Below are 25,259 nucleotides of genomic sequence, written 5' to 3'. Positions count from 1 at the left end.
GCTCTGCACCTACCTCCCTGGCCGCATTAATGGGGAAGTGACCCCTGAACAGTAGGGCTGAAACTTCTAGTCACTGTCCAAAAAGTATCAGGGAAGGAAGTATTTAAGGGGGGTGGAGGCCAGAGAAAAAAGGGGGGGGGGGAATCGGCAACAAAGAAAGAAACTAAGAATTATAACTTTTAAGGAAGAAATAGCAATAATACAGAAGTGGTCCTCGGCTAACGTCCGAGGAGGCCTATTTTCAGTTATCTTTTGTTATCTACATGTGTTTGTAACTCTTAACCCGTTATTAAGTTCTCAGCACTTCTAATCTAGGTTTCAAACCCACACTCTACAAATTTTATTGTCTAAGGCTCATTGGGCCTGAGCCCGTAGTTGTCTTTGGGTCCAGGTGCAATTGTGCACTTACAAGTAGGTAATGCATTAATTATTTATTAGACAAAAGTACAAAAGGCTTATAAATGAGAGTAAAGTAGAAAGTTTGACATGCACACAAATTAGGAGTTACTACTCTCTAAGGATTTGTTTGGGAGTTCATAAGAGAATGGAATGGAATGATCATAAGGGAATAGAATGTATTTAAGTAAGAGAAAGGGATGGAAAAGAATGGATGGAATGGAATTAAGTAACCTTGATTGGATGTTTTATAATTAAGGAGTGGAAATGAATGGAATGTAAGTAATTTTGTTTGGGAGTAACATGGAGGGAATAGAATGGAATCATTTTATGATAATATTACTATTAGACCCCTATTTTAAAATAAATGATTAAATATATAGGGGTATTTTGGGAGTTTTAGTAAAAAAAAATCATTAAATCTAATTCTATTCCCTCTTATTCCTCCCAATTTTAGGAGAAATGAAAATTTAAGGTTTTAAGGGAATAGAGAGGAATGAGTGTTTCCTCCTACCCATTTCATTCCCTCCCACTTAAACTCCCACCAAGCAAGGGAATGAACTTTCTATTCCCTCCATTAAAACTCTCAAACAAGGAAATAGAATAATATTCTAAAATTATTCACATTCCTTTTCATTCCATTCCATTCCCTCCTCCCAAACGAGGCCTAAGAGATTTTGATCTCTTATTAACTACTAGCCTTTGAGCATGCGTGCTCTTCTATTTTTTTGGATAAAGATTAATAATTTACATTTATTATAATTTAGAAATTTTTATTTTTATTCTTCAAACAAATAAAAATGATAAACTTTAGAGATAAATAGTAATTGTAATTTTTTTTTTGAACTTGAAGGGAACAAAATTCTAAATTTTAGAATTTCTCTTTTTGAATTCAAAATAAAATTTGTTATTTGACATTTATAACCTTATTTTTAAATAAAATTACTCTTCATTAATGAAGGTATTTTTAAACCATATAAAAACCTAACCGAACAAGAAAGGGAAACAAGATGGCAAGTTTCCATTCCGAGGAGAAGAGAAGAGATGGTAGGTTTACTCAGCTTGTACTATTTAATGTTAAAACCTCAATAATTGAAGTGGAGTGGCTAACGTGCGCTGGCATTAAACGGTAGCGAGCGAAAATACTACTGAACTGACGGTTGACTAATGATAAAAATCTGTACCCACCCACCGGCACGCGTTAGCGTTAGCGTAAGCGTTAAGACAGAGTCTTCCAAGTTCCAACTCCAAGCTCCATCCGTATTACACAACAGATTTGTCCTTTTGGATTAACGGTAATTTGGAAATGAGTGGCGTTGGTTAAGAATTTCCCTTTTCTATTCCTCTCTCTCTCTCAACTCTCAACAATCATTGACCCTGCTTGCCTTTGCCTGTGGAGCTGGAGGCTGGAGCTAACAACATCCACCAAACATTTTTCCGAATCCGCAGGTACTTTCTTCTTAACCCCATCGATTATGTTTTCCCCGGACATTCATCATAGTAATTGCATTTCCGCCACTTTTGTTTCCTGTGTTTGTTTAGAGCGTTCTACCTTCAAAAGGGTTTTGAATTCTCATTTACAATTGGGACTACTTATTAGTTTGGAAACTTCGATGTAATTTCTGAAAAATAATACATCATGGATTAGTGGCTTTTTTTTCCCAATTGGGTGCCTTGCTAATCCCTTATATTTTATATTTTTAGTTAAAAGGCATATAATTAGAAACTAATGTATTAAGCTGGAGTTTTCTTTTTGCTTTTTTCTTTTTTTGGGTGAATTCAGCTACTAGTTTCTAGTCAGTTTTGTTTGATGAACTTTATTATGAAAGTCAGAATCTTACTCAGTTTTCAGATTTTATGGTTGGAGAGGGATACTTAATTATCATAATTGAAATTCTTTATAATGTGAATGGTAAACTAATGATCACATTTTTTTCTAAATGATTTGAGACATTAGGTGACATTTTCACGATTTGGGTTCTCTATTAGAATTTAGAAGTTCTGCCGTGAGAGAAATAGGATTATTGCCTGTTGGATCTAAGAATTCACTGCATAGAATATTAATGTATTGGAATTTACAACGATAGAAGAGTTCCTGATTTTAAAGAAAAAAAAAAATGATATTGCAAATTATGTTTATATGACTACGACATTACTGTTATAAATTTTGGTTCTCAACTATAGAACTTCACTTGTAGTCTAGTGGTTTTCGAAAGAGGTCAATTTTCTACCACGCTCTATTATTGCATATTACTGGTCTTGGCTATTAACTAGTTAGTAATCACAGGGCCATTGGTGACTAAGGTTGAATTCCATTTTGTGTTTGGTCCGCAATGAACTAATGCTAGACGGTAAATTGCTCATTTCTAGTTTTTATTAGTTCCCTACAGTCTGCTATGTTGTGTGCAGTACCAAAAGGAAGTAGCATACTAACATCCCCCCCCCCCCCCCCCCCAACACACACAAACCCACCGGAAGAAGAAAAAACAAAGAAAAAAAAAGAAGAAGAAGAGTTACTGGGGTTAATTTTGTTGGGCCTTTTTTTTCCCTCACTTTTCCTTCCTCTTTGTTTCTTACTTTAACAGGTTTGAACCAAGAACTAAACGGTGGAAATGGACAGTCAAGCTGTTGGTGACATCTATGCTGGGGCTTTGGAGTCTGAAAAACTTTATGTACATTTAGGAATCTCATCTAATGAAAATGGTGTACAAGAGATAGAGAGGTCCAAGAAAATTCTAACAAATGTAGACTTGGACTTGGCATATTCTTCTGAGAAGTTGGTAAATTTACACATAATTTTGATGTACCTATTGGCTCACGAAAATGATCTTCAAGCTATGGCTCTAGAGAAGAACTACGTCTCGACAGACTCTATTGAGAAGGCATTGATGTTTGATCTCTTGTCAGGCATTTTAGATTCTGAGGTAAGAGAGCTGGGTGGTTTCATGGATAATCTTCAAGCAGACATTGTTGATGCCCATAATAATATATCATCATGCAGACATTTGAGAGAATTTTCTACCAAGATGGAGGAAAAATTGCATGATTCCAAAGAATCTTTAAAGCATTCTCAACGGCAGATTTTGGAGGTGAAGGTGCAGTTAGCCAAGTTTCAGGGAACTGTCTTTGCTTTCAAATCTGATAATGGTATGTTAACATTCTTGTCTAGTTAGATGGTTGCCTCAGATAATGAAGATGCACTTTTCTTTTCTTTTCTTTTTTTCCTATAAAATTTCTTACCTTTCTGAAACATGCATTTTCACAGGTGATATTGACAAGGCATTGGAATTATCAGAAAATGGTCAACTGTCAAACCTAAATGCAAAATCAAACATGCAGATGGCCAAACAACAAAGACATTTGCTGCGGATGCTGGAAAAGTCACTTGCGAGGGAGATAGATCTTGAGAAGAAATTAGTAGAAGCAAGACAAAATGAGGAAGAACTAAAATTAAAGTTACACCATACAGAAAAAGTAGCATTTCACATGGAAGAAGCAGCAGAAGTTGTTTGGGGAAGGTTTTTAGAGGCAGAAAATGCTTCTGTGGCACTCATGGGCATTTCAAAGGAGTTGGTTGGTCAACTCCAGCTAGTTAAATTTAATATGAATGGTGCAATTCAACGGGAAACTCAGGTGAAAGCTAAACTTGAAGATTGCATTGAACAGCTGAAAGAAAAAGATATTGCTTTAGAGAAGCTTGAGAGCAGCAATGCAGAATATATTGCCCAAAGTGCAGAAGTATTCACTTGGAGAGAAAAAGTGGTTTTTCTTGGGGAAAAACTGAAAGAATCTCAGTTCCAGCTGAATAATGCAAATGCTTGCAATGAAGCAAGTCAAGAGCAACTTAGTGAAATGGAGAATATAATTGAGTCATTAAAAGAAAGCATATATAAAGCAGAAAGTAGGGCTGAAAGTGCAGAAGCTAAGGCTACTCAGCTAACAGAGACAAACATGGAGCTCACTGATGAACTGAATTTTCATAAAGGAAGTACAAGTGACACAGAAAAAAAGATAGGTTTACTTGAGAAGCGGTCAAGGGAATTAGAGATCCAATTACAGCATGCAAAAGCTTCCTCTGAAGCAAGTCAAGAGCAGCAGAACATGCTATATTCTGCAATTTGGGATATGGAGACTTTGATTGAAGATCTAAAATCCAAGGTTTCAAAGGCTGAAAGTAAGATTGAGACTGCAGAGGAGCAATGTTCTCTACTATCCAAAAGTAACTTAGACCTTAGTAACGAACTAAGTTTCCTGAGAGGTAGAATAGAATTCTTGGAGACGTCTCTCGATCAAGCTAACAGTACAAAATTAGAAAGTGCAAAAGAAATTAATGTCAGGACCAAGTTTATTAAGGATATGGCAATGCAACTAGCCACTGAAAGGGAGCGCATCCAGAAGCAGGTACAACATTCTTGTATAATCATTTCATTAATTTTCTTTCTGCCGTCAGTACTTAAAAGTTGAAGTGACTACATTTGCTGAAGGTGTTTTTGCATTTCCAATGGACATTGAATTGTTCCATTATGTTCTGTCTGTAACTGAAAAGGGATGCTAAAGAAAATGGCAGCCTTCATCATAAATAATGGTAGAAAAACCTAATGGCCATGTGTCATGGGATGAGAAACCTTATCAATGTGATTGTTCAAATTTGTTCCTATAAATCCATTTTAAATGATGAATCTGTAGCTTCTGATAATGTAAAGAATAGGATTTGGTTCCACTTGTTGTGAGAAACCCATGGGGCTCCTGAATGGTTTTTTATAGTTTTATTAGTTCTTTTTATTCTTTCTTATAAATAAATTTTAATAGTTATAGCAAACTTACTGAACATTCATCTCAATGTTTGCAATTGCAATATGTTCTGTGCAGCTAAATAATTTAACAAAGGAGAACACAATTCTAGTTGAGAAGTTACGTATTGCTAAGATTATGTACAACAACATAGATGGTGACAACAACGAGATTCTATTTTCCAAGAATGATGCTATCAGTGCTACCTGTGCAAAAACATATGAGGAAGCAGTCACAGGGTCATTGGATAAAAGTTTCCAGGCAGGTATTCCTTGGATATTTTTTAATTTGTATGATAAGTGGCTTTGTATGTCTTTAGATTGAAAGGAAAGTAGGGATTGCAATGTTCTTTCATAGTTAATAGATTAAAACTGGCCATGGGCCAGGATAGACAGCCACGGGGTTAGGCCAGAGACAGAAAATAGGCCTGGATTTAGGTGCGCACTGGACTAGATAGCACTTACTTCACATAATATGTGAAAGCTTGTAATTTTTATGATGTATTGCTCTGTATAAATTAATTAATGCTTGATTGTTATTGTCTTGCAAAAATGTGTTTCACTTTGCTTGTTTGATGTACTTATGTCTCCGTCATTGGGAAGACTGAACTCTGCATAATTGGGACATGACCATATACATTATACCAAGGTTGTTGAAATTATTTTTCACTAATTGTTCCTTTGAGGAACCTCACATCATTTATATTTAAGTATTCTTGTTTGCTCATTGGCAAGCATATTGTTTTACTCAAGAACGGTTAACATTTTTTTTCTTAGTCGATTATTTAAAAAAGGTTCCTGGGGGAGCATGGTGAGAGTAAATTGTAACCAAAAGACCTTTCCCAGCAAAGCCAAACAAACATTTTTGGTCAGTGCTGGTTTGGAATGATGTCTGAATCTGTGTGTGTGTGTGTGTGTGTGTACACAGTTCAAGATTGATGATGTGCCCGGTTTTGTCAGAACATAGCCCAATATAATTTCAGGGCATATTGAAAAACTTCAGAGTATTGTCTCTTACTTCTTTGTTATTGCTAGCTAAAAATCAGTGCTTGTATAGTTCAGCCTTCCACTTTACTCCTGTTTGGTCTTGTTATTCAATTGCTTCTCTGCTGTTTAACACTTTATTGTTCAACTTCAAATGGGTCATCCGTTGCTGGCTTCTTTGACTTAGAGACCATATTTTCGAGTAGAGAAGCATTAATATGATAATGTGTATGAAACACTAGAAAGAGATGCTACTCCTGGAGTCAACCAAAGAAAGCAAAACAAATGATTCCTAAAACCTAGTTTTGCTCCTCAGTATGATTCTTCTGCTTCTTTTTATTTTTATTTTTCCTCTTTTCTTCCTTCTGTCACTTTAGTAGTGAAAAATTGAATAAATCATTCTGAAAATGTATATAAAACTGTTGACAAAATTAATCCTCTTACCTTGCCGCTGTTCGTTACTTAGATTGATGGGTCCTTTGTAGCTTTGTGCACTACCTGATTGCAACAATGATGCACCTTGAGGTCAAGTGAAAAATTCGGTTGATTGGTTAACTATTAAAGATTTTATTTCATCAATAACTTATCCACAATTAAATGTTTAACCTTGCTTATAACTTCTATATATTTTTAAGATACATACAGATATTAAACATTCTAATTCTGGACTTGTTATATAGTTTAGATGGAAAGTTTGTGACTTGACATTTATTGTACCTTTATGATTTATTTAGTAACTGCAGATTGATGTTCTAAAAGATCTCCCCCTTGTTATTTTTCTTAAATCAGTTGGATAAACCATCAGAAAAAGCACCTATCTGTGAGACCAAAATGAGGTCATCCGTTTCTGAAAACAGTGCTGATGTCAAGGTTTCAAAGTCCAAGGCTCTGAAAAAGGTAGAGACCAGGCACTCTAGCCGAATTTGTATATTTATGGCAATATTTGTCTTAATACTTTCGGTGTCTGCAATATATTTGTTTAAAAAGAATTTCCAATTTGGTTTTGATGGCCAACTTTCCTCATGGCCTTAACACCAGAAGTTATTGTATTCCAAGTGCACATATTGTATCCTATGATTTTTTTTGTGTTTTTGTTCTCCCACTTTAGATTGTTTGGTGTAATTGTACTCAGTTTCTTGGTTTCTGTATACTATACCATTTGTAATTTTATACTATGTCTAGAGTGTGCCAAAGCAGCATATGATAGATTGATCAACAGAAAATTGCTGAATACATTTTTTGCAAATGTTCTTCCGAAGAGAATTTTTATGCAAAATAGTAAATACTAAAACTGTTATCAATTTGATTTAAAAAGTCTCATAAATTGATCAAGAACTTTGTAATTCTTTGACGTAGCTCGTTCTTCTTTATTGGGAGAACTAGGATTTGAATCTCCCTCTCCCATTGTCTCACATTATTTAAAAGTTATTGCGACTTTTATGTGCAGTTTGTGATAAATACATTAAAAAAAAGAAAAAAGAAAAAGAAAAAGAAATTGACATGATAATGAATGCATCACAGCAAAATAATAAATATATTTTGCAATTTTTTTTTTAAATACATAAGTTTTTAAATTATTTATATATATATATAAGAGATTTTTAACCTATGGCTTTTAAATCTTATATAGTGATCTATACAATATATATAATAATGGAGACGTTGCATTTTATTTTGCTATACTCTTATTGCGTCACATCACTAGCAATCTCAATCTGTCTTCTTAAATTTTTGGCTATTCCATTTCCCAGTTTACTATTGCACTTCATCCAACCTTTTCTTCTTATTAGTTATATATTTATTTTTATTTTTAATTTTAAACTCTTCTCCTCCCCTATAATTTCACACATGCCCCAATCCTTCTAATTCCATCTTAGCCTAATGTTGCAGTTCATTCTATCCCCTCCCCCCCCCCCCCCCCCCCCCCCCCCCTTAGTTCTAATTCTTCCCCTTCCATCTTATTTTCCATATAACCTATCATTACTCCCCTTTAGCTTTCTCTCCCATACATTCCATGTTCTGCCCACCCAAAAAATAAAAGGTGATTACTCTCTCTATTTCTATTATTATATTTTTCTTTTGGTTGTTTTTTATTTTTATTTTTTATCATCTATTCGGTGGATTTCTATTTTTTTTTTCTAGCAACTCCTTTTCAAGTTGATGCATTTACTGCTTTTTGTCAAATCTATTTTGGATTTTTTTTTTTTTTTGTTGGTGTTTTAACTCCCTATCATAGGTCCTGTCTCTTGTCACTTAGGTTTAATTTTAGTTTAGATTGATCATTAGTTGTTTTGAAAGTGGGTATTTGAGTCGCACACCATACTTTGCTTTGTGTTTTTTTTTTGAGAATCTACTTTGCTTTGTATTTCGATGTACATATCAATTGTTTAAGTAATTGCTTTTAGGTGGAGTTTAATAAAACATTTATAAGTTTCGTCCCGATATATTATTTATTTATTTTCCTTATCTATACTATTATTCAAGAGATTTACTCTGTTTAGATTCCTCATTTTTTTAGTTCAAAAATGCCTCTACACCCTTATGTTTAAGTAGAGACAAACTAAATGACAATTCGGTAAAAATGCAACTCTAACTCCTACTAAAACATTGTCTAAAAAATAAGATAATTCTTCTGTAGATTTTCAAATTTCTTTATCCACTTATAAATTTAATTCTCAAAATAAAAATTATATATATATATATATAAAATAAAAACACAAATTTCTTTTTTTTGCTACAAATTAGGACCACTAAAAAAAAGTCTTATTGCACACGCGAAGCACGTGTGATGAGACTAGTCTATATAATAGAAGTTTATGCACGAGTTAAAGGGAGGTGCCATGCCACTCAAATCATTGAAGTTACAATACAAACGCCTATTTTTATGTCATGACCTTATTTCTATATGTCTACAGAAATGTGTATGAACATATTTAAATGCAAGTATGAGGTCAAGATTTGCATTTTTATTGTTTCGCCGTCATTTGGACTTCTTAAATCTTAGAGTATCCACATCAGTCTAGTTAAAATCATCTAAAACACAAAAAACTACCAATTTTACACATTTTGAGCCAAAAAATGCACACATCAGTGGGTGTAAAAACATACAAAATTGTGCAAATCCATCCCCGAGCTACAGTAACCGTGTATATTAACACGGTTACTGTAGCTCGTTTATCCCTTTTTTTATTAATTTCCATTGGCTCCTTTTTTTCTCTCTCCTATCCGTGCTCAACAACCCAGTTAACTGCTCATCTTCGTTTTCCTCAAATGCACACAAACACACCCACACACAAACACACAGACATCATCACAGCGATACACTTCTCAAAAAAAAAAAAAAAAGAGATACACACACAGATAGTGGATCGGAGCTCGAATCGGAGCTCGTGGCTGGTGGATCGTGGATCGGACCTTGTGGATCGGAGCTCTGAGCAGGTGGATTGTGGATCGGAACTCCAAGCTCGGATCGGAGTTGGTGGATCGGAGCGGATCGGAGCTCGGAGCTTGGATCGAAGCTGGTGGATCGGCGCGGATCGGAGCTGGTGGATCGGCGCGGATGGGAGCTCGTGGATCGGAGCGGATCCGAGCTCGGAGCTGGTGAATCATGGATCAGAACTCGGATCTGAGCAGATCGGAGCTCAGATCCGAGTGGATCGAAGTGTTAATCGAGAGAGAGAGAGAGATTCTGAAACGGGATGATCTGAAACAAGTAGAGAGAGAGAGATGATCTGAAACGGGTAGAGAGAGAGAGAGAGTTGATCTGAAAAGGGTAGAGAGAGAGAGTTGATCTGAAACGGGATGGTAGAGAGAGAGAGATGATCTGAAACGAGTAGAGAGAGAGAAAAAAATCTGAAATGAAAAAGGAGAGAAAGAGAGAGCGAGAGAGAAAAGAATGAGAAATGAGAAAGAAGAGAGAGAGAGAAAAAAATCAGAAATGAGAAAGAATCAGAAATGAGAAAGAAGAGAGAAAGAGAAAAAAATCAGAAATGAGAAAGGAGAGAGAGAGCGTGCGCGTTTTGTCAAGGTGTTTAGGAAAATAAATAAAAAATTGTGAGAGTATTGATTATTTAATTAAAAGATGGGTAGAATAGAGGAACTGATGTAGGTATTTTGTAAAAGTGAATGTGTAAAATATAAAAAGTAGGTTTTTAGTGTAAAAATGGATGTGTAAAATAGAGGGACTGATGTGGATGCTCTTATGCCGTATTAAGTTTGGCTTATTAGTCAAACATATTTAACTACATAAAATATAATATCACAAAACGTACACACAAGACTTCAAGTTAGAAAATATGAGATTATGCCAAGTGACGCATTCTATGTAAAAATAATTGAAATATTCATAAGTACTGTAAGTGCACAATTGCACCTGGACCCAAGAACAGTTATGGGCTCAGGCCCAATGAGCCTTAAACAATATGAATTTATAGAGTGTGGGTTTGAAACCCAGGTTAGAAGTGTATGAGGATGAAATGACAAACTAAAGATTGCAAGTACTTGGAAACAAAAAGGAGTAATGTAAATAGGCCTCCTCGGACGTAAGCCGAGAGCTGTTCTTATATTATATCTCTCTCTTTGTCCTTTTTCTTTTTAGGTTACAAAAAGTTCCGTCCCGTTTCTGTCCTTGGTCCCTCCTTAAATACTCCTCTTTTTAATACTTTATCCACGTGTTGCCCCCAATTCCTCCCTTAGCCTAGATATTTCTTTTCTTAGTGCCTCTGAACAGTAACTAGAAGTTTCCCTTCCACTGTTTAAGTGTCACTTCCTCATTAATGCGGCCAGGGTGGTAGGTGCAGGGTCTTTAATGTGGAGGTAGCAGCCTTTACCTTTGATATTCTTCCAACATCGGCGCTTCTAGGACATTCAAGGGTTCTCTCCCTTTAACCATTGGTCTTAACCGTGTCATTCCCTAACCTTTACCATGAAGTCTCAGGTTCTTTGATGTCAGTCCGAGGGGAAAACCATCCTCGGCTGGATCCTCGGATCCTCGGCGTATAGGCCGACCCATAGCACCAACAATCTCTAACCCCAGGGTCAGGTCGGCCTTCCTTAACAAGGCCCAAAAGGCCCACGTTCCCACCAGGATCCTTTTGCCCCACACAAGTACCACATTTGAGATAAGTACAAATTAAACATTTAATTTTTATTTCATTTGGTTCAATGTTTCAAGACTTATATAATTAAAAAATAAATCTATTTTGTATCATTTGATTCAATATTTCAAGACTTTTCATCTCTCACACATACACACAAAACTCTTTATTTTTTAATTCATCATCTCTTCACATATTTCAATTCTATGCCAAAAATAAAAATTTGAAATATTCTCAAGTGCCACATTTGAGATAAGAACGAATTAAATATTGACTTTTTGTTTTTTTTTTTATTTAGTAAATAGTAATATTTATTAAAATACACACGAAAATAGTAATATTAGTGTTTTAAACCGAGATTATAATACATTGTTGTTGAGGACATATTTTATATAATTGGCTAATCATTTGACAAAATGCACTTTACTTGCAATTGGGTAAATCTAAGATGGGTTTAGTACTTCAAGAAACAAGAGTTCAAGTCAAGTGTTAAAGTCATGAAGATCTGACCAAGAAACAAGTGAAGAAAGAGCTATTCACTAAAGCTCTACAGAAGTCTCGACAGAATCCTTTCTATCGAGATTTAATGTTGAAGCTCGACACAAGCTGTTTTTGTCGAGACTTATGGAATCAGAATTTCTAGATCTAATTTTCGGCCCAAGCTGATGTGTATGTGTTGGGTTTCTTTTCTCACAACCCTAGATATATATAAGGCTTATTTTAAAGGTCATCATATATGCATTGAGTAACCTAGTGTCTTATCCTCTCTGAAAGAAGCCACTGTATTTTTACGCCAAAGGTTTTTGTAACCAAGTAGCTTCCTGATCTTCATTGTACATGAAGTGAAGAACTTTGCAGCCGACAACCTTTTTCAAGTTCCTGGAGTTAGTCACATATTAAGATCCGTGCATCATTGGTTAATCACGTACTGGGATTCGTGCATTAAACGGAAATAGTGTCACTACAAGATGAAGTCCAATTGGGTATTGGAGTGAAGATTCAACTATAGGTTGGTAATTTGGGATAGGCCAAGGGTAGTTGGTAAGATTCCTTTTACTTGTAATTGTTTGATTATTGATTAGTGAATTTTTGGGAGTGGTGACCTTAAAATCACCCGGTGGAGTTTTTGAGTTGGTGGTTTTTATCATTCGTAAACAAATCACTGTGTCAAATTTAATTTTTGCTGCATTTAGTTTAGTTAGCGATTTGTTTGTGCTACCACGCCATTGCATGTAATTGAACCTAATTAATTAACTTGGATAATTAATTAATTTGCAAGGGGTCAACACATTTTTGCCCCATCAAGTGGTATCAGAGCAGGCACACTCTGATTAGGTTTTAATCATTGCTGTGAGATCCATTGACCCCTATTGTCGTGGCATTAATCAGTAAGAAAAAATCTTATGTTTCAAAAAAATCTTGCTTTTCTAACCTTTTTCTGCTTAAGTGTTTCAGAAAATGCAAGTCTAAAAGTTATTTGAAAGCTCTTTTATTAAATATTGGAGAGGATCTTAATGTAACCCAGAAAAGACTATATTGTGTCAAATTGCACATGTGTAGAGGTGTTCATCTAAGAAAGGTGAAAACCAAAGGTCTTACAAGAAGATGGCAGTTGAAGGAGAAAACCATTCCAAGTGATCTCTCAAATAATCAAGATGTATGCTTTATGTTGAAATCGACACTCAAAGTAATGGACACTTGTTTATGGTATCTTGACAGTGGATGCTCAAGGCATATGATTGGAGACCGATCTCTCTTTAAGGTTTTTGATTCTAAGAAGGGTAGTAATGTTACTTCTGGTGATGGCAGTAAATCACAAATAAAAGGAAAATGAATTATCTCCTTACTTGGACTGCCTAACATTACTAATGTATTGTATGTAGAAGTTCTGAGAGTAAATTTGCTAAGCATAAGTCACATCTGTGATCAAGACTTCATGGTACTATTCTCCAAAGGGAAGTGCATAGTACTAAATGAATCCAGAAAGTATTTCATAAGTGGGGTTCGCACTTCGGACAACTGCTACAGTTTGGTACCTGATGTAGATATTGTGTGCAACAGTATTCAGCTACCTAATGAAGAATTGTGGCACCCAAGGATGGGACATGCTAGTTACAAACATCTGTCAATTGTGTCCAAGCATGAATCAGTTCTAGGAATACCGAAGCTTAGCAGAGTAAACAATGTTGTGTGGTCCATGTCAACTTGGGAAACAGACCAAAGCCAAACATCCTAGTACTCAAACTTCAACCACATCTAGACTTCTAGAACTTCTACACATTGATCTCATGGGTCCGACTAGGACAGAATCTCTTGGAGCAAAGAGATACATCATGGTTGTTGTAGATAACTTCAATAGATTCACTTGGGTAGTTCTTCTCAAATCTAAGTCTGATGCTTCTGAGCACATTGAAGCACTGTGTACGAGATTGTGTCCAAGCATGTGTCACTAGTTACAAGCATCTGTCAATAGTGTCCAAGCATGAATCAGTTCTAGGAATGCCGAAGCTCAGCAGAGTAAGTAATGTTGTGTGTGGTCCATGTCAACTTGGGAAATAGACCAAAGCCAAACATCCTAGTACTTAGACTTCAGCCACATCTAGACCTCGAGAACTTCTACACATTGATCTCATGGGTTCGACTAGGACAAAGTCTCTTGGAGGAAAGAGATACATCATGGCTGTTGTAGATAACTTCACTAGATTCACTTGGGTAGTTCTTCTTAAATCCAAGTCTGATGCTCCTGAGCACATTGAAGTACTGTGTACGAGATTGCAAAATGAGAAAGGTATGAAGATTGATCGAATTCGCAGTGGCCACGGTAAAGAATTCGAAAACTCTTACATGGAGACATTTTGCACTAAGGTCGGTTATCTCAAGAATTTTCCGCTCCCATTACTCCTCAACAAAACGGTGTGGTAGAAAGGAAAAACCGAGTTATTTAAGAGATGGCTAGAACCATGCTGCACAACAAGGATGTTGCCAGAAATCTATGGGGTGAAGCAGTCAACACAGCATGTCATACAATTAATAGGGTATACTTCAGACCTGTCACAAAGAAGACTCCCTATGAGATGTGGAAATGAAGAAAGCCAAATGTGAAGTATTTCAGGATATTTGGAAGTACATGTTTCATTCTCAAAGATAGAGAGAATGTGAGAAAGTTTGACTCCCGAAGTGATGAAGGGATATTTTTGGGATACTCCTCTACAAGAAAAGCCTATAGGGTTTTCAACAAAAGAACTATGAAGGTTATGGAAACAATCAATGTTGTTATTGATGAAGCATCTTAATCGGATCTATCTAGAAGTGTTGATGAGATACCTAAGATGACTCTTACCTCGGATCCACAAGTCAATCATAAAGAGCTAGCTGAGGAACCTTTATTCCCTAGTGCACCAAGTACTCCAAGTCTTGCAGAAGTCTCAGATACTTCAAACTCCCTAACTACTGCGGAAGCCACTGTGGAGAACACCTTATCTCTAGAGCTAGAATCTGCTGATGGTAAAGGACCATCTTCCAGAATCAAATTAAACCATCCTCCAGAAGTCATTGTTGGAAACATGAATGAATTGACACTAAGAAAGCGTACAGTTGATAAGTGTGTTGCTAACTTTGTATCTTATTCTTGCTACTTGTCGCAGGTTGAGCCCACAAAGGTAGAGGAGGCCTTCCAAGATGAGAGCTGGGCAGAAGCCATGCATAATGAATTGCTTCAATTTCAAAGAAACGATGTCTGGGCCTTGGTACCTAGACTAGAAAGAGAGCACATTATAGGCACAAAGTGGATATTTTGCAACAAGACAGATGAGAAAGGAAATGTGATCTGCAACAAAGCACAATTGGTGGTGCAAGGATATTCCCAAGTGGAAGGAGTGGATTTTGGTGAGTCTTTTGCTCCAATAGCTTGAATGGAATCCATTCGAGTTCTTCTAGCCCTAGCTTGTCACCTGAAATTCAAGCTATACCAAATGGATGTGAAGACTGCTTTTCTGAACGGATTCCTGAAAGAAGATGTCTATGTTGCTCAGCCTAAAGGTTTCATTGATCCACACTATCCAGATCATGTGTTATACCTTAAGAAGGCTTTATATGGACTGAAGCAAGCACCCAAAGCTTGGTATGACCAGCTTACACTATACTTGATTTCACATGGATTCACAAGGGGACAAGCTGATCAAACGCTCTTCATCAAAAGGGAGGATGAAGAATTGATAACAGCACAAGTCTACATTAATGATATCATCTTTGGTTCCACAAAGGATGATCTTGTTCACACCTTCTCAAAGCTGATGCAAGCTGAATTCGAGATGAGCATGATTGGAGAATTGACTCACTTTCTTAGGCTGTAGATTCGACAACAAGAATCAGGTATATTCATCTCTTAATCTAAATATTCCAAAAATTTTGTGAAAAAGTTTGGTTTAGAATCAGCTAGTTCTGTTAGAACTCCTATGAGCCCAAATGTTAAACTTACTATAGACTTGTTAGGAAAAAGTGTTGATCCTTCTCTCTATAGAAGCATGATAGGTAGTTTTTGTACCTTACTGCTAGTAGACTTGACATAAGTTATAGTGTAGGAGTGTGTGCTAGATATCAGGTTAATCCCAAAGAGTCTCATATGATTGTTTTAAAAAGAATCATAAAATATGTTTAGTCCACCGCTAATTTCGGGGTGTGGTACAACAAGGACACAAATGATGTCTTAGCTGGATATTCTGATGCCGACTGGGCTAGGAATACCGATGATAGAAAGAGAATATCAGGGGATTTTTTCTATGTAGGTAATAATCTCATCTCCTAGATGAGTAAGAAGTAGAATTCCATCTCTTTATCTACTGCTGAGGTTGAATATATTGATACTAGTAGCTGCTGCACCCAACTTCAATCCATCGAGCTACGATTTTTATTTAAAGGTGAGGCACGATTTAGATTTCATTTTTTCTCTCTTTCTCGATAGAAATCTCTCTCTCTTGACCCAAACTCTTCACTCTCACTCAAGTCTTCACACTCAAGTGATTTTCGGCCTAGGCTTGCTCCAAACACTTGGTAAGTGTTTTAACCCTCTTTCTTTTCATGCATTTAGACCTAGGTTTTGAGGTTTTTCAAAAATTTTGGGGTTTTTGAGTTTCTCCTGATATTTTTGGGTTGGGTGTTATGATGTTGTTGCTATATGATCATGCATTGCATTCCATTAGCATTATAATAATGTTTCATGCATTTGTTAGATGTGTGCTTGATTATTGATGTGAATGCTGTTAGGTTTGGATTGGTTTTTACCCATGATACTCTTATATTTTCATGTCACATGTTCATGCACTTTTCATGCATACATACTTCTTTTTTTCTCTTTTTATGGTCTGAGATTGTGTTTCTATTCTGTCTTCTCCCTCTCTCTCTCTCTCGAATAGAACCTCTCTCTGGCAAACAAAGAAAATCCATTTCGGCTCAGAACCCTCTTCAAGGTTCTGGGTCATCCTCTTTGTCTCTTCCTTCTGTACCATCTCACATTTAGTTTCATGATGAGAAGGCTAAGACGGGCTTCTTTGAGAACTTCCAGGACCATGGTGTTCATTCAGAACGCCAGGTCGTTCTATTGGATTTCTCCGACACTATGCTACTCGATGTCATTCGGACTCGGGGATGGGAATCTCTATGTGAGTAACCCGTGTGTTGTCCTATCGTGTTTATATAGGAGTTCTACTCCAACATACATGGCATTGAGACCTTTATGCCTCAGTTTGCTACGCGGTTCCGAGGTACACGTATAGTAGTTACCCCAAATCTTGTTACCAAGGTACTACGAGGCCCTAGGGTAACGCATCCTGACTACCCTGGTTGTGATCGTCTCCGGACCGTGTCTAGAGACGAATTCATCTCCTAGGGTAAGCTAAACACTTCATGCCAGGGTTTTGCAAAAGGCCCAAGATTCTTTAACATGGTGATGACATTCACTCTCACACCATTGTCTCACTATAACTTCATCACTGAGCTGCGTGCTCGTTTTCTTCTTTCTTTGATGAAGGATCTTACCAGTGATTTTCCCTTTCATTTCATCACATCTATTATCGATGTCTATTAGAATACCGTTACTTGTGATAAGCTCATCTTTCCTTCGGCTATCACGTGAACCCTTCAGCACTTCTCCATTCTCATTCCTCTCTCTCCTCTCTTCACTGTCATGGGTGCCATCAACACTAGTTCTGTCTGGTGGAGTGAGGCTCAGCTTCAGTCGAAGCGGCCACGCATTGAGATGACCGATCCTGCAGCCTTTACAGCTCCACCATCTTTGGCTCCGTCTTCTTCAGCCCCTTCTACCTCCACGACTGGTGGTGTTTCCCTCGAGGCCATCATGAAGCAGCTCCAAAGGGTGCAGGCTGACTTTGGTGGTCGTTTAGACTATCTCACTGATGAGATGTGTCAGATGAACACCCAAGTAGGTCACATTGCTAGCAGGCAAGCTCGCATGGCTGGTTTTGCTCCCTCTCCTTCTCCAGAGCATCCCACAACTTCTCCTTCTGAGGAGGATGATGAGGATAGTGCTAGCTCTTCTGGTGATGACGAGATGACAACCTCTCAGTGACTTGCCCTTTGTCATTTGTGACAAAAAGGGGAAGTAGTTTTGGTTTTGAGAGTAGTCTTGTACTTAGGGGGAGAGTTAGTATAAGACATTTTTTTTGTTAGGGGGAGTGTGTGTATCTTTTTGAAGAATGTAGTGAGGACTTTATGTATTTTCTTCTTTTATTACTTTAGTCTCCTGTACCTTGGTTTTGTGACCATTATATTTACATACATTGTACTTTTTTCATATATGATGATGATGTATGTTTCTCTTCACCTACCCCTACGTGTTGTTTCTTTTCTATCTTTATACGCATGTTTCTTTATGTACGCAATCTTTATTTCTGTTTCACACATGATACCTTGATAAGTTTTGTTTAAGTGTTTCAGAAAAATAAGTTGTGAAAGTCTATCTTGCCATGAAATCTCTTCTTACAAAGTTTTTCAAGAGTTTGTAGTAGGGATAGATTTATTTTGTAATACAACAAGTGGTTATGAGTTAAGTGATTTAAGACTTCTCTCATGATTATTTGTTTTGTTGTGATTTTGTCACGGATTGCTAAAGGGAAAGATTGTTAAGGACATATTTTATGTAATTGGTTAATCCTTTGACAAAATGCACTTTACTTGTAATTGGGTAGACCTAGGATAAGTTTAGTACTTCAAGAAATAAGAGGCCAAGTCAAGTGTTAAAGCCATGAAGATCTGACCAAGAAACAAGTGAAGAAAGAGCTGTTCACTAAAGCTCGACAGAGGTCTCGACAAATCCTTTCTATCGAGATTTAATGTTGAAGCTCAACAGAAGCTCCATACAAGCTGTTTTTGTTGAGACTTACGAAATCAAAATTTTCAAATCTAATTTTCGACCCAAGCTGATGTGTATGTGTGGAATTTCTTTTCTCACAACCCTAAACATATATAAGGCTTATTTTAAAAGTCGTCACATATGCATTGAGTAACCTAGTGCCTTATTCTCTCTGAAAGAGGTTATTGCGTTTTTACGCCAAAAGTTTTTGTAACCAAGTAGCTTCGTGATCTTCATTGTGCATGAAGTGAAAAACTTTGCAGCCAACAACCTTCTTCAAGTTGCTGAAGTTAATCACATACTGGAATTCGTGCATTAAACAGAAAGAGTGTCACTACAAGATCAAGTCCAATTGGGTATTAGAGTGAAGATTCAACTGTAGGTTGGTAATTTGGGATAGGCCAAGAGTAGTTGGTAAGATTCCTCTTACTTTTAATCGCTTGATTTTTGATTAGTGAATTCTTGAGAATAGTGACCTTAAAATCACCCAGTGGAGTTTTTTCCTTAGTGGTTTTCCCCATTTGTAAACAAATCACTGTGTCAAATTTAATTTCCGCTGCATTTAGTTTAGTTGGTGATTTGTTTGTGCTACCACGTTATTGCATGTAATTGAACTTAATTAATTAACTTGGGTAATTGCTTAATTTACAAGGGGTTAATACATTTTTGCCCCATCAATTACATAATCGGGAGTACAACTATAAAAAGGTCTAATTTTTGTAGTTGTAGACACTAGACGCACACAGCCAATATGGGATAAACATCCCATTTTTTTTTTTTTAGTAAACGGTATGGTAATACTTATTAGAAAACTCTTTGGTTCAATGTTTCAAGACTTTCCTAATTAAAAAATAAATATTCTTTTTATCCTTTGGTTCAATATTTCAAGTATTTTCATCTCTCATACATACACACAAAACTCTTCTTTGTTTTTAAATTCACCATTTTCACCTCTTGCACTTCTACCCCTTTATACATATATACCCACAGCCTTTGATGTCATCCTACATCAAATACACATAAACCAAAAATGATATTATTTACCTTCAATCTTTCGATAATACCTACCTAGATCTAGCATTGTTATTTCATCAAATCCTAAACCATATGAGTTGGCTACAACCAATAAATGGAGGCTTATATTTTATATTGAGTGATAATGGCAATTACAATTAATTTTGATGTTAAAGTCAGAAGTTTGTGGATTTGTGGGTTTTGGAAATGATATGATTGACTATGGGTTTTTGGGATGTATATTTTGTTTTAGAATTGAGGAGAAAGAAAAAAAACACATTCAATATCAACTTTTATTTTATAATATTCCTCCAAAGTTTTTTTTTTCTCATTACTTCAATTGAATAATTATAATGGATATGTGTGTGTAATTTATAATTGTTGTTTTTTATGACGAACTCATTTCTAATAAAGTTCTACAACAATTATTTTATAATACACTAGTCTCTAAGCATGCGCATTGCGCATACTTAGAGACGATTCTATTTTTTTGGATAAGGTTAATAATTTGCATCTATTATAATTTAGAAATGTATATTTTTTATTTTTCAAATAAATAAAAAAAAATAAAATTTAGAAATAAGCAGTAACTGTAGTTTCTTTTTTGAACATGAAGGAAAAAAAATCTTATATGTTAGGAATTCTCTTTTTGAATTTAAAATAAAATTTGTTATTTGACATTTATGACCATATTTCTAAATGAAGTTGCTCTTCATTAATGAGGGTATTTTTTTAAACCACATAAAAGTCTAGTTAAAAGAGGGGAATCCTCTTTATGGTCACCCAAATCTGATCAAACCATAGTATTTTGTGTCACAATTTATTTATATGTGGATTAAGACTCAATCCTACGAATTAGGCCCCAAACTTCACTTGGTTCCTTTCAATTCTCCTATGTTTCCCTATGTTTCTCATCTCTCTTGCTCTGTCACTCCCTAGTTTTTCGAACCCCTTAGCCTTCACCTTCTTCCCCTTCTTATAGTCTCTCATTAGTAGGGTTATAATCATTATCTCCTCACTTCACACATATTCCTACGTTCATCAGAATTCCAAGAGATCCTCATAACTTTAGAGGATTCCCTTGGAACTTGTTCCAAACGCCAAATAGTGTTCGGAGGTGGTTTCCCAATGACACTATCAATCCTCGACTACCGATCTCACTAGGTTCGTGTGTCACCCCGACTACCTTCATTATTGGTCAGCATATTACTGACCACTTATGAATCTCTTAAGTTGTCGTCTCCTCGGCCACAGTCCCAATATCAGAGTTGGGCCCATTGTGGTAAGGCTGAAGGCTAGCTCTCTCCCTGTGTACCAAGTTTAATTCATTTGATGGCCTTGGGCTTTATGTTGAGTCTTGATCAAGTGGGAGACATGTTAACCCGGGCCCAACTCATCCACACTCTTATATATAGTAAGTATAAAAATATATAACATTCTCAAAAACTATCTTACATAAAATATTATAACATTATCCTTGCATAGTACAGGTAATTTACTAGTTTAACTTAAAAATTATTAGATGCACTATAAGAAAATAAATACTTTAAACCAAAAATTACAAATTAAATATAAAAATTCATAAATAACAAAAGTTTAATGATAAATTCAGTCCTACATCAAATGTTCTTCTCATTAATATCCTGTAGATGTAGACTGTGGGGAGTGAAATGACCCCGGTGGGTATATGGGCCTTTGGACCATGCTAAGGAGGGCCAACCTGCTCCTGGGTTAAGATTTTGTTAGTACTACGGGTCGGCCCATACGCCGAGGATCCGAGGATTCTTCCGAGGGGTGATTTTCTCCTCGGACGAATATGGGAGAACCAGGGACTTCATTATAAAGGTTGAGGGACGACTCGGTGAAGACCAATGGTTAAAAGGGGTGAATCCTTGAATATCCTAGAAGCACCGATATTTGAGAACTACCAAAGATAAAGGCTGCCACTTCCGCATTAAAGACTCTACACCTACCTCCCTGGCCGCATTAATGGGGAAGTGACCCCTGAACAGTGGAAAGGAAACTTCTGGTCACTATCCAGAGGCACTAAGGAGAAAATATCTAGGGGGAAGGGGGTGAGAACAACACGTGGACAAAGTATCAGAAAGAGAAGTATTTAAAGGAGAACTTAGAACAATGAGGGGGATCTTCTTTTTGTAACAAAAAAATAGAAAGAAAAGAGAAATAATAGAAAAGGAGTTCTCGGCTTACGCCCGAGGAGATTTATATACAATAATTGTTTGTTGTTAATAAATGTTTTTAGCTTGGGAATTGTTATCAAATCCCCAGTACTTCTAACCTGGGTTTCAAGCCCACACTCTAAAAATTTATATTGTTGAAGGCTCATTGGGCCTGAACCCGTGATTGTCTTTGGGTCCAGGTGCAATTGTGCACTTACATAGACAATTTGCCAAACCGCATAAAATCTTGTATTACGTGAGTTATTTTTAGCTTTACTGTTAATCCTAGAAGAGCTACTACATAACAAATTTCCATTACTGCATTAGCGAAATTGAAGTAAAAACCTACTACATCAGGCAATACAAACAAATCTCTTGCAAGAACAATCATTCATAGGAAGTAGTTTGTTTGTTTATGTAGGAAATACAAGGAACAGAGAGTCGTTGATGCGGTAAAAGAAAGACGAAACTTTTCATTCATATTCCCTAGATGTTTTTTGATGGACTCCCCTTAATCTTGTGGCTGGTTCTGCATAAGTTTAACGTTAATGAATAGCTGATTAATGATATGGAAAGCAGTCATCTTATCATAAGACAAGAGAAGAGAATTAATGTACCAGCTAGTTGCTGCAACTGAGTGCAGATCTCAATGACTTCAACTATAGGTGCCCAATCACCGAAGTTTCTCTCAATAAACTGGTAAGCAATGCCACTCTTTCCAGTTTCCACTGCCAAGTATAAAGAGTCCACCTTTGACTTCTCCTTCTCCTCTGAAGTTTTGCTCTATTATTCCCATTGCTTTTGCACGCTTGTAATTTGCAATTGCTCGCGGGTTGAAAACAAATCCTGATAAGAATTTCTCCTTGAGAAGTTTCCCGCCACCAAGAACTTGGAAGAATTCCATACCCCGATCAAACAGTACGGCTCCACCCCAATATCTTGGCCAAAAGTCCTTTACCTGCACAAAACCAACATATATAATTAGTTAATTACATCAAATAAAGAGAAGTTGCAGATTGGAAGAGCTACAAGTGTTTACTGAATATATATATATATATATATATATATATATATATATATATATATATATATATATATATATGTACCTCCGAATCTATTTGCTCATGAAGAACCGCAAATAGTTGAACTCCTAGTGCATCAAATATCGGTTTTTTGGCATATAGCTGGTGAGCTTCAGCTCTGCACATGATGCACCTGTTTTCAAGTGTAAGAGGAGTTACTTGATTTGAGAAACAAATACCATACAACCTTTATCAGCATATTAATATGACGAGTCCTCAATTTCTACAGTTCCATTTTACTGCTTCCTCACGTAACTCTTACTAATATATTTAGTATTTACTGTAACAAAATTGTCTAAACATAATATTCATAAATATAATGAGACCACCCACTTGGTTGATCCCACAGTAGCAAAATTTTCATGTGTTAATGTGTGTGTGTGTGTGTGAATATGGGAATTTACCCGGTGGGAAATATTGTTTACACTCAGATCTTGGATACTTTGCATACACAACCTCCATAATTTCACAAGATACTTTGCATGCACATCTTCTTTTTTTTTTTTTTGTTAATGTTCACATTTAAAAGGCAAAATTGGTGGTGTACAGACGACGTACATTAACAAGTGTCTAAGAAGAAATGAAAAATTGTCCTTACCCAGGACGTCGGATGCAAAGAAGCACAGCGGGTTTATCTCGCCACAGTTCTGAAGCTTTCATAGGCGGCGTTTTTGTTTTCACCAAAAGCTCCATCCCCAGCTTATACTCTGGAGTTAACTTTTGAATGGAGATACTTTCAATTGCGGAGTAAGGAGCGACTGTGTGAACTATAGGAGGAGGTTTTACACAACCGCACACTCTAGGCTCAGCTGGTTCTGCACCAACAATTCCTTTGAACATGTACCCATCTTTAATCTTTCAATAGGCCCGGGGATTTTTTTATACTACTTTGCACATTTCTAGAGTCCAATGTCTTGTACACACGGCTGTTATTTCTAGAAGGCATACTGATTTTATTTGGAGGAGGGAAAGCATGTGGTTTGGGAAGCAAATCTGCACATGAACTGGTTCTATCCATGAAGCGGGCTATGTGGCCTCTCTTCATACCAAACTGAGAAGAAAGTTCCTCGTGGCCCAAGTTAAGCAGCTCACTCAGCCATCTCCCATCTGACTCTATCTCATCTCCATATTGTATTAAACCACGGTCATGCAGGTATGACCTGATTTCCAATGCATCCTGAAGTGAAAACAATGATGTATCAATATGCCTCAGTAAATATTATTGATAACAATGATTCTAAAAATATATGTTGAGAAGTATAATCAAATCCAATTACATGACAAACATTATAGTTTCGTTTCATATTCAGAAATTTAAGAGAATGATTTTTGGAAACTTAAACTTGTGATAGAATTGATATTCGTGTCAATATATATATGATGAAAAAGCTGATTCTGCACGTGTTAACCCACCTTTTGCTGTTGTGTCATGTTTAATTCATTCATGTCTTCTGAATTTATAATCTTCAAGGTTGGCACATCATCCCAGCCTTCTTCTACAAGCTTTGGCAGCAGTCCCTTCAGAACTCCATTTCCCACATACTCATCCATTACTCTTCCGAGGCAGAGAATGGTCCAAATGAATTTACTCTAACTAGTCAGGATATACAAATGACCTTTACAATAGACCTTGAACAAATTGAATCAAAGTTAGCTCTCCTCTAATCACTTAAGACGTATAATCTACCTTTAACTCATTAAATTAATGATATTTTAAAATAATATACCTCTAACTTTAGCGATGTCAACGATGTAACAGTTACATTAAACTTTTCTGTTTGTTTCCTGTATGGAAAGGATCAACCATTCCACCCAACATAAGTTTGATTGTGATTATCAAATTCAAAAAGATGTTATTTTCCTTATAATATAATTGACTAGATATCAAATACAAAGGGGGAAATTTCTTTTGCTTATAATACGGTGTGCTGGATTCCATAGATATGAATCATACCATTCTGTGAGCATAGCAATTTTGTGTACTTCGTTGATCTGTTCATTAGATACTTTTTTTTTTTTTTGGCCTTCACACACTCTGAAAAAGCTGGATTCTTATGGTCTTATGGCTTGTTTGACATACTCTTATATTCTCCTGAGTAGCTAAATTGTTAGAATTAAACAATATGCTTTTGTGGTAGTATGAAATTCCAAACAATGTAAAAGAAAGAATGATAGGATATATTCTTTGATGGACTTTTTCTTTCTTTAAACTAAACGCAAACAGGAGTCTTCAGTCAGTAATCTCATGCTCTTGACCAGCCCAGGTTAATGTTTGCCAATTTGAGGTCGGTCTTAGTATTGTGGCATTGCCGACTCAAAACGGCATATTATATTACTAGTTGCTCGGAAGA

At 36.3% G+C, this 25,259-nt stretch overlaps 2 protein-coding genes across 4 annotated transcripts; one reads left to right on the top strand and one right to left on the bottom strand.

Annotated features, from left to right (window-relative positions):
- The first annotated feature begins 1,551 nt into the window (after positions 1-1,551).
- On the top strand, positions 1,552-7,393 carry LOC142630022 (WPP domain-interacting tail-anchored protein 2). 3 transcript variants are annotated; one of them, XM_075804076.1, is made up of 5 exons: positions 1,552-1,845; positions 2,982-3,543; positions 3,662-4,797; positions 5,266-5,448; positions 6,960-7,393. In XM_075804076.1, the coding sequence occupies exons 2-5, from the start codon at positions 3,009-3,011 to the stop codon at positions 7,200-7,202; spliced, it is 2,097 nt and encodes a 698-aa protein (XP_075660191.1). In that variant the 5' UTR covers positions 1,552-1,845; positions 2,982-3,008; the 3' UTR covers positions 7,203-7,393. The 3 variants fall into 3 exon arrangements, with proteins under 3 accessions (XP_075660191.1, XP_075660192.1, XP_075660193.1); XM_075804077.1 differs by having other exon boundaries at positions 5,266-5,452; XM_075804078.1 differs by lacking the exon at positions 1,552-1,845 and having other exon boundaries at positions 3,110-3,320; positions 3,398-3,543.
- Positions 7,394-22,087: 14,694 nt separating this feature from the next.
- LOC142629717 (uncharacterized) lies at positions 22,088-24,489 on the bottom strand. Its single transcript, XM_075803757.1, has 5 exons — positions 24,322-24,489; positions 23,507-24,085; positions 22,933-23,041; positions 22,444-22,784; positions 22,088-22,355 (listed from the first exon to the last, which is right to left on the bottom strand). Exons 2-4 carry the CDS (start codon positions 23,746-23,748, stop codon positions 22,515-22,517), a joined length of 621 nt encoding a protein of 206 aa, XP_075659872.1. The 5' UTR covers positions 23,749-24,085; positions 24,322-24,489; the 3' UTR covers positions 22,088-22,355; positions 22,444-22,514.
- Between the last annotated feature and the right edge of the window lie 770 nt (positions 24,490-25,259).

Source organism: Castanea sativa, chromosome 3 (genome assembly GCF_040712315.1).
Source record: "Castanea sativa cultivar Marrone di Chiusa Pesio chromosome 3, ASM4071231v1".
Classification (NCBI taxonomy): domain Eukaryota; kingdom Viridiplantae; phylum Streptophyta; class Magnoliopsida; order Fagales; family Fagaceae; genus Castanea; species Castanea sativa.
The sequence above is the reverse complement of the archived record's forward strand: the minus strand, read 5'-3'. Positions and strand labels throughout refer to the sequence as shown.

Coding starts and splice junctions, on each gene's coding strand:
- LOC142630022 (XM_075804076.1), top strand. CDS start 3,009: ATGGACAGTCAAGCTGTTGGTGACATCTATGCTGGGGCTTTGGAGTCT. Junction 3,544..3,661: donor TGCTTTCAAATCTGATAATG/GTATGTTAACAT, acceptor GCATTTTCACAG/GTGATATTGACAAGGCATTG. Junction 5,449..6,959: donor CATTGGATAAAAGTTTCCAG/GCAGGTATTCCT, acceptor TTCTTAAATCAG/TTGGATAAACCATCAGAAAA.
- LOC142629717 (XM_075803757.1), bottom strand. CDS start 23,748: ATGTTCAAAGGAATTGTTGGTGCAGAACCAGCTGAGCCTAGAGTGTGC. Junction 23,042..23,506: donor CTTTGCATCCGACGTCCTGG/GTAAGGACAATT, acceptor ACTTGAAAACAG/GTGCATCATGTGCAGAGCTG. Junction 22,785..22,932: donor ATGAGCAAATAGATTCGGAG/GTACATATATAT, acceptor GGTTTTGTGCAG/GTAAAGGACTTTTGGCCAAG.